Below are 10,000 nucleotides of genomic sequence, written 5' to 3' on the forward strand. Positions count from 1 at the left end.
GCAGAATTAATAGGGCACCATTACCTTTAAGTTTATAGACCCACTGTGAAATGACAGTAACTGGACCTCAAGATTATTGTTAAAACTTTAAACAGGGTGATTGGACTATTTCTCACATGTTAGATCATGGAACATTTACACAGGTCACACATCCCTCCATCACTTAAATCATTTCTTCTCTCATAATTGTCTTTTCTCCTGAGTGACCGTTTTTGTGAATGATGTCTGTCCTTTGCCCTGTGTTGGGGCTGACCCCAGGGAGGGAGAGTTGGGGGGGGGGGGGGGGGGGGGGGTTGTGAGAGCTGGAGTTAATGAAAGGTAAACACGGGGACCACGCAGAGGTGTGCCAAAGAACACAGAGCCGTTCCCAGCACACAGGATATGAGCTTCATTCTCCTGACTTACCTTGATACGCGTTTCACCAGAGGAATGGCTTTTTACCACTAAAAAATCCTCTCCTGAAGGGCTTGAAGGTTTGACTGTGAATTCTAGTTGCTTTGTCATCTCTCACATACTAGAGCCCTTTCTAACATCCCTCCTTTGATAGGACTCATTGTTACGGTGAATTAACATGTCAACATAATACGGCGTGTCATGTTGACATGATGTACATTGTGACACCACCGCTACTGTACGATTAGCCTAAATAGTAGTACATATACGTGTAGCAGAGGAGATGGGTTTGTGAACCAAGCTAGGATGAGTAACTTTGCTTGAGACCTCAGGATTTGCGTTAGCGCCCCAATGTAATGCCTAGGCTTTAGCTCGGCAAGCCAACACAGTCTTTGTGGCTTGTTTGTCAACTTCACATAGTCATAGTTTGCCACCTCTGCTGACCCTGAGTCATGTTTGTGAGTCTGGGAGGGATGTTTGGGAGGTTTAGACAGCACCGTTTAGAGAGCCCTCTGTCACCCGGCCAAGCCTTTACCGAGAGGGCTTTAATGTTTGCTGGAAGTGAGAGGGATAAAGACTAGTCCAAACATTTACACAGCAAAGCGGTGTGAGAACCTCTCTGCAGAGACAAAACAGAGAACACAGGCCGATAAACGCTTGTTTGAATATAACTGTCTCTCCTCAGGCTCTTTCAAAGCAGGATTATGACGTGACACGCGTTTTTTTTAATCTTCAAAGCGGAAGTTTTACTCAACCAACTCGCCCACTTCTTTCTGAAGATTATACAAAGTCTGTATGAGAATCAAGTTTACATTAACATACAGTATCTTAATATAACTGTTGCTCATCTCTCCGCATTCAGGAGCAGCCATTAGAGAAAACTCAGGGGACATGGTGGTGTGGGTAGGGGTAATGGAGAATATAGATTTAACATGTGACAATCAGCAAAAATGCCAATTAGAAATGCATCAACGGACAGCTGCAAAGCCAGTTGGGGATTCGCTAGAGAGCCGTTATGGCCACGTTGTTACGAGAAGACGCTGCCAAGCTGTAGGAGAGTGGTCTATGAACAGGTTTATTGGCACTTCCCTGTTGGCATGTTGTTGTTTTATGATGTCAATACTGGAAGACTTTTATTCCGCATGATTGATACATACTGTATGCTTGAAATGTGTCGATTACCAAACAGTGCATTTAGTGCAGTCTGGAACATTGCTACAGAGATCAATGTGACAAAGTTGTTACAGAGGTCAATGTGACAAAGGCACAACTTATTAGTGTTGTAATGATGTACGTGTATCATATTTAATTATACAGTGTAGGGTAAACACACATTAACAACATTTACACACTTGTGAGTAGTTTTTACACACCTTTTTCACTAATTAGCACATTTAAAGCGTTTACTTTCGTCATTTCCTCCGGCGTCCAGCGTTTAACCACCTTTAACCACCACATCCCTGATGTATCGTACTGTATTGTAATATAGGTTAAGTATATGTCCTGTCTGGACTGGAGTGATATACGCATAACAGTTAACAGAGTTAATGTTTCATTGTTCAGTCGGGCATCAGAATCAGACTGTCCTACATGTACTGTACATATAAATGCCTGCACAGGCATAGTGTTCACAAGCTGCATCATCCTTCATTCCATGCTCTGTCTTGACCTCACTCTCCTTCCAGCCCCCTATCATGAATCATTGATCATTCTCCTCTTTCTCTTTCTCATTCCCCCTTTATCTCTCTCGTTTCACTACTGTATTTAAGCCTTATCTTCCCTCAATTTTATCAGTGGATATCTGATCTCCTTATCTTTAGCATTCCCTTCACTCCTGTGTCTGTCTCATGGTCTGTATCCCACCCCAGCCCAGTGTATTCAACTGGTTATGTGTGTGTGTGTGTGTGTATGTGTGAGTGTGCGCATTTTCAAAAGATTGGCTATTTCTGAAAGGTCTCATTGCTTGGCTATCACACACACACACACACACACACACACGCACACACACACACACACACACACACGCACACACACTCACGCAATGCACCCGTGTGTGCACACGCGTGGGAGTGTGGGTGCATTTGTGTGTGCTTGTGTGTGTGTGTGTGTGTGTGTGTGTGTGTGATAGCCAAGCAATGAGATCTTTCTGAAATAGCCAATCTTCTGAAAATGTCGAGGAGGATTCCTCTAATAGGACAAAAGAAGCCCCAGCATGGGGTTAACGATGTATTCAGCGTATTTACCCGCTTGTTTCCTAGCCATCCTCTCTGCTGCTCCTTTGAGACGATATTCTCCTCTAGTGAAAAGAGAAAAAGGATTAGTTATGTGGACCACATTTTCCCCCACAAGGTGATTTGGTCTTGTGTCTGTAGCAGAGCAAAACTTTTCATACAGGGTTTGTACAAAATGTCTTTTATCACTGTTTAGCGATGTAATGGGTCTCAGTTAATAAACGTTCCACGGTTGTTTTGCCATTGTTTTCTTGAAGCCTGTATTTAGATTAATTATTCACCAATGTAATGGGTCTATATTTGTCGTTGTTTATTGTGCATCAGTACCCCCGACCCCCCTCTTCCACTTTGCTGTCTGGCAAAGCCTCTCTTCCAACAGAGGATGTTCCTCTCTAATGAATGAAGTGAAGTCATTTATACCCTACCTCTTAATGGCACATAAAGCCCCGCTGCTGGGTCTGATTAATCAGGGGAAGTGTTTGGCTCTAGCACAGGACCACCTTTACCAGGGTTCACATTTGATCCTAGTTTTTCTTCATAGCAGGGTCCCTCTCTCAGGGAGCTGTAGGTGACAGGAATGCCCTATAGACACTTTTAGTCACACCTTTAGTCTGTCTGCATGAGGGTGGTTTTGGATGTGGGAGAAGAGATGACTCAAACATTTTGTCTGACGTTGTTGGCTTGGGAGGAATTGGCCACCTGAGAATCAGACAGATCTAAATGTGTTATGTTTTTCTATTTTAGACAAAAGTAAAAAAGGAGGTAATTACAATATACAGTAGGGTTATGTTTCCTTCATGTCTAATCGTGGAAATTCATATTTCACTCTGTGGAAATACAATTCATAGTCTTTTACCCAAAGGCGCTCTTTTTGTCCTACATTTTCCAGTCTGTTTTTGTGTCTGGAAAATGTGGCGTGTGTGTGCATTTATGTTTGAGAAAGGAGAAAGGTAGCCTACTTCTTGTGGCTGCTTGTCCCAGTGTGGGGGGTTTGTGTTCATTTGCAGAAGGAGGTCACAGCAGGGTGCTTGGCTAGCTTTGCGCAGGCAGTTCCCTCAGATCCGTCACCATTAGAATATGAAAGTTTCCAGACCTCAGGAGTATTAATTGTGAGGCTCACCCACTAGCCCCCCCCCCCCCCCCTTCAGACCCCCGTCTGTCTTCTCACTTCCTCTCTAATCCCCCACCTTCAGCCCTCCCCTCCTCTCTCCTCACCCCAACCTTTCATCTCAGTTGCAAATCTGTGGAAGATCAACTGTCACTATTCCCACACCAGTGCATCCTCTTTTTGCGGCTGTGCTCCAGCTGTTACTGTACTGTGATCTCTCTGTTTTTCCCTCTCTCTCAACCACTTTCTATCGCTCTCTCTCAATTCGCTCATTCTCTTTTCTCTATCATCTGCAAAGGTTACCTTACTGGTATAGGATCCAACCCCAACCTCTTGGTCTCTCTCTTTCTCTCTCCAGCCAGCTCTCTGTCAGCAGTACATGCTTTCCACTTCGTCGTTTTTGAACAATCAGCTGTATGTTTCCTGGTTAGAGTCAAAGGTCAAATGTTATCTACTAGGTTATTTGACCCCCCCAAGACAGTTTTTCTTATAAGCATGTCTGATGAGTTAATCATAGGTGCTGACACACACCTGCGTAAACACTCTGGCCCATCTCCATTTCACCTGTAACAGGCCAAATGAATCACTGAAGTTATTGTCTGTTTTGATTTGTAACTCTGTCAGGTTTTGATCACCGCGGCAGTAAATTGATTAGCAGCGATCTGCTGGACTCAGATGCTGATTCTGTAAAGTAGGTTAATTTCTCCTGTGCTGAGATCTCCCGAAACAGCAAAAGCCCCCCTCCCTCTATCTCTCTCTCTCTCTCTCTCTCTCTCTCTCTCTCTTTCCTCTGTCTCTTTTTCTCTCTTGTGCTCTCTCTCTCACTTTCTCTCCTCTCTCTCTCTCTCTCTCTCTCTCACTTTCTCTCTCTCTCTCTCTCTCTCTCTCTCTCTCTCTCTCTCTCTCTCTCTCTCTCTGTCTCTCGCTTGGCTCTGTGCGGTTCAGTGACAAAGGGAATATGGAGAATCAGCAGCATTTCAGCTCCCTGACTTCATTAAGCTTGGTCCTGACTGCTGAGACTGACTGGACCGCCTGCTGTAGATCCGGAGTAGAGAGAGAAAGGAAGCTAAGCTCCAAATATGAATTTAAATTAGATGCGACTGAGGATAAAAACCACTTGATTTTGAAGGGGAAGGAGGTCAGGTAGAGACAGACAAGCGCACACACATGTACATATAGCCACACACACACACACGCACGCACACACGCACGCACGCACACACGCACGCACGCACGCACGCACACACACACACCACACACACACACACACACATACACACACACACACACACACACATACACACACACACACACACACACACACAGAAGACAAACACTTGATCTTACTTTTCAATCATGTTGCACAGTGATTAATCGAATGTAAAGTGGTCCTCATTCACTGCACAGATTGGCTAAGGTAGACTGCCGCTGTGGCGAAGCTGCTGTGACAGTTACAGTACAAAGAAAAAACATGTATTCCAGTTAATCCTCAATAGGCTAAGTTTGAGTGCAAGGTCATACTGAAAATAGAACAGATGCTTTGTGTTGAACTGTTGTTATAGGCATGAGTGGGATTAGAAATCGCCTAAAAATAGCTGAAGGGCCTTAGTGTTGACTGTCTTCTGTCTATTCAGTTAAAATAGAGTTACTTTGAACTGCTTTCACAGATTATCAAAGGTCAGGAAAGCTCTGTTCTTTTTCACTTATTGGTGGTCATTGTAAGTTATTTTGTTGATGCTTTCAAACTGATCTCAATGTTTTGAGCATATTTTCTTATCAAGAAGAAGCTTTCTTATCAAGAAGAAGCAAATGAGCAAAAGGAAACTCAAAATGAAAGGGTATATTTAGCCCAACCATGTTCATCAGTAATGCCTTTTGAAATGAGTCGTTCAGGTCAAAGTTAAAAAGATACTGCACATTCGGAAGTGCCTTTATTCGCTCTTTGGCTGTCTGAAATATATGTCTGTGTGTGTGTTTGTGTGTGTGTGTGTGTGTGTGTGTGTGTGTGTGTGTGTGTGTGTCTGTGTGTGTGTGTGTGTGTGTGTGTGTGTGTGTGTGTGTGTGTGTGTGTGTGGTGTGTGTGTGTGTGTGTGTGTGTGTGTGTTGTGTGTGTGTGTGTGTGTGTGTGTGTGTGTGTGTGTGTGTGTGTGTGACAATATATCACTTCCTCTCTTCTACTGAGCCCTGCTTTTCTTTCTTTTTCTCTTTCACTTGCTCTTCTCCACCAACCAAGTGTCCCAATTCTTCATCCTTTTCCCTGAAGTGTACACTTTCTTTTAGAAGCATAGGATTTGGTGTAAGAGGCCATGCTTTATGCCAATCCTATACTTTTAAGTCTGTGTTGGGGAGTGGACACGTATTGGGACACAGGGGATGCCTACCTTTCCTACACTTTCCTTGCTTTTCTTCCTCCTCCTCCTCCTCTTCTTCGTCTTTCCATCCCTCTTTGACAAAAGTCAGATCTGGCTCCAAGTTGCTGATCTGAAGACTCCTGTCGACCAATCACGGTGGCTCTACCTTGTATGACACTTGTCACCCAGACGGACAGTAGGTCAGTAGCTGTTATTAAGAGAAAGTGCCAATCACCACAGGCTCTACTCAACATCCAAGCCAACGCATGACCCAGGCACGCATTTTGATTGGGCTATTCGTGATCCAGAGCGGGCCTACATTTTCTCGACATTTTTAAAATCTGTGTGCGCCAGTAGAGGCGGGAGGATAGGCTAATTGTAATGAATAATGGAATGAAAGGAATGGTATCAAACATATCAAGCAGATCCTCAGATTTCTCCACCCACCCGCTTCCACTGGTGTGATTGACTACCATCATTAACCTAAATAGCATTCAAAGCCAGACTGTATGTAAGAGGGAACTGAGACAAGACAACAGAGAACGTGAAGAGGGAGAGAGAGAGAGAGAGAGGGAGAGAGAGAGAGAGAGAGAGAGAGAGAGAGGGAGAGAGAGGGAGAGAGAGAGAGGGAGAGAGAGAGAGAGAGGGAGAGAGAGGGAGAGAGAGAGAGGGAGAGAGAGAGAGAGAGGGAGAGAGAGAGAGAGAGAGAGAGAGAGAGAGGGAGAGAGAGGGAGAGAGAGAGAGAGAGGAGAGAGAGAGAGAGAGAGAGAGAGAGAGAGAGAGAGAGAGAGAGAGGAAGAGAGGGAGAGAGGGAGAGAGAGTCCCTAGATGTAGAGGAAGGTAACGAAGCTGAGGAACACGACTATGTTTTATTCATGCGCCGTCGTGGAGGTGTCAAGAGTTTTGTTAAGACTCTCATTGTAGCGTTAACCTTGTACCTGTAAAGCAAGCACTCCTTCTCTCTGTCTCTTTGGTTAAACAACTCCACGGTGGCGGGGGCCTGTGTGTTTTCTCCTGCCGTCTCTTTCATACCGCATCCCTTCATCATCAGACAGACATGGCCTCTTGTGAAAGAGGGAGGGAGGGGGGGGGAAGGAAGAGAGACTGAGAGAGACTAAGAGAGAGAGAGAGAGAGAGAAATACTAAGTGAGAGAGAGGGGACAGAGAGAGAGAAAGAGAGAGAGAGGGAGGAAATGTAAAAGAGAAAGAAAGATGAAAAAGGCATACTGTAGAGAGAGAGAGAGGAGGCAGAGGAAGAGAGAGGAAGAAAGAAGGAGAGAAGAAATGTCAAGAGTGAGAGAGATGAAAGGCATAAAGAGAGAGAGAGAGAGAGAGAGAGAGAGAGTCACCTGCGTGGAGAGTAGATAGGTGTGCAGTCCATCATCTTCAGACAGAGGGGGGGGTTATTTTTAGGAGTCTGGAGGACACAGGCTAGAACTGCTCAGGGGCTTTTTGGCTGTTCACACTAATATTTCACCCCACAAGGGGACATTTAAAGTCAAGTTAGGTGAAGACACAACAGAATTCAAGAAAGATGCAGGAAATGCCCTGACACTTAGCATTTTATTCCGATACCTCAGGAGCTGCGCCCTTAATTCTATGATTTCCATAAACCTCCATTTGTCATGCCTTGGGGCTAAAGGTTGTGCACTTCCCCCACACGTCTAAGCATCACCACGGGCATCTCAAGTCTCCACTCTCCCTTAAATAGTAGCTATGTTATGCAAGGGCAAAAAGTTACACCGAAAATCGAGCTACAATCCAGCGTGCTGTCACTACGCAAAGAAAGTCTCGAGCTAGCCATGTGTCTTTAAGGCTAATGTTTGTTTGTTTGTTTATTTTACAGTTTTGATAGTACCTTCACTTATCGTATCTATCCATGGTAGTACTGCACAGGACTTCACTCCTACTCTGTTAGCAGACTGAGTGATCCACTATTGATCCCACTACTGCATCAATAGTTGTCTTGTATTTATGGATCAGGTAGACCCCCCCCCCCCCCCCCCCCCCCTTCTCCTCCTAGGCACTTCTATCTAGAGAGTAGCGCTGGGTAAAGGATCGATTAACAAATCAAGCCTGTAATTAATTCTCAGAATGCAAAAAGCTTTGGGGGTGGACTGTATAAAGAGCCTGAGGTAAAAAGGAGGTTTTTGACTGTGTGTACCCTGTCTGAGTACGACACTCATCTCAGCGTGCTTTTTACTCTTGAAGCAACTGTGTGTTTAAGTTCAGTGTGTTCAACCTGTGGTAGATATGGGAAACAATAATATGGTGAAATAGTTAAGATGTACTTCCTGACGTTGACCATTTGCCAGTTGCTAGGAGTAAGCTCACATGTGGCTGAAAGTTATTCCAAGGACCCTTGGTCGAAGTTTTCTCGTTCTTAGGGCCCGGAGAAATGATTGACCACCTCACCTGTCACGTCATTATCATGTAATTCAAAGCTAATCCTCAAGGCATACCTCTGTGTGCACGTCCACAGACCAGACAGTTCCACAACAGTCTTCCTTCCGTTACGCACTGATATCAAAAACGTAACGTTCTAAATAGGCCGGGTGTGCAAACCAATTAGACATTAGTTTGGATTTGTAATCCAAATGAGATTTTCGCAATGTTCGCTTTAGATTTGCATACATCATCGGCATCTTCGAATGGACATCGGCAAAAAAATACAATAAAAAAGTGTATATACAGTACCAGTCAAAAGTTTGGACACACCTTCTCATTCAATGGTTTTTCTTTTTTTCTTTTTTATTATTTTCTACATTGTAGATTAATATTGAAGACATCAAAACTATGAAGGAACACATATGGAATTATGTAGGAAACAAAAAAAGTGTTAAACAAACCAGAATATGGTTTATATGTTAGATTCTTCAAAGTAGCCACCTTTTGCTTTGATGACAGCTTTGCACACTCTTGGCAAGGTGTGTCCAAACCCGCTCTATAGTACAGACATGTTCAAGCCAAATGTCCGTCAGTAGCTTCAGTTTCTAATGCGTCTTCCTTTAGTGGTCATGTAGGCTGGTTAGCTCACTATAATTCACTGTGCTCTATTGCTTTCTGGTACTAAAGCAAATGGCAAGCTGACGTATTGTTTTGTTTTTGTCTTTCTCTGTGTGCAGGTTAGCGCTCTACGTCTATGAATACCTGCTACATGTAGGAGCACAGAACAGCACAGACCTTCCTGTCAGAGGTAAGACCTAAGTGTGTGTGTGTGTGTGTGTGTGTGTGTGTGTGTGTGTGTGTGTGTGTGTGTGTGTGTGTGTGTGTATGCTTCTGTTTATGCATGTGTGTGTGTCCACTCTCTAAGGGCAGGGTCCTGGCTCTACCTCCTATGCAGTGTCCTTAAGCCAGGCCAGGGTCTGTGGTGGCTATTTGAATTAGCCTGGACCACAGTGCTGACCTGGCAGTACAGCGGGCTGGCAGGGGGCTCAGCAGGTTGGACCAGTGTTACGATACACAGTCTTGTGTTTCAGCAGCATCTCATTCTCCCTCTGTCTCTCTCTCTCTCTGTCTCTCTCTCTCTCTCTCTCTCTCTCTCTCATTCTCGCAGGTGAATAGGTTACAGTGTGACTCTGAATATTTCACTCAAAACCACTTGAAATTATCATTACAGGACGAAGGAGGAATAGGGCGATGAAAAGATGGATGAGGAGGGGGAAACACACACATACACACACACACACACACACACACACACACACACACACACACACACACACTCACACACACAAACACACCCTTTCCTCTCTGGCATCCAATGCCATATCACTCCGTCTCTCTTCCGGAGATGGTGAAGATGAAAGGAGCTTTATTCATGTGTGTTTGAGTGTGAGAGCGCATTAGCAGAGACGTGTATAAACATGCTGGCCATACACACGCACACATACACACACACACACGCACGCACGCAC

The 10,000-nt window shown here is 44.5% G+C and overlaps 1 protein-coding gene across 1 annotated transcript in view; it reads left to right on the top strand.

Annotated features, from left to right (window-relative positions):
* ssbp2a (single stranded DNA binding protein 2a) overlaps positions 1-10,000 on the top strand; it is a 51,316-nt gene that overhangs the window by 12,869 nt on the left and 28,447 nt on the right. Inside the window, 2 exon segments of the mRNA XM_083673402.1 lie at positions 9,209-9,253; positions 9,255-9,279. Of these exon segments, the coding sequence (XP_083529528.1) occupies positions 9,209-9,253; positions 9,255-9,279 (70 nt within the window).

Source organism: Argentina silus (genome assembly GCF_951799395.1).
Source record: "Argentina silus genome assembly, chromosome: 7".
Lineage (NCBI taxonomy): Eukaryota > Metazoa > Chordata > Actinopteri > Argentiniformes > Argentinidae > Argentina > Argentina silus.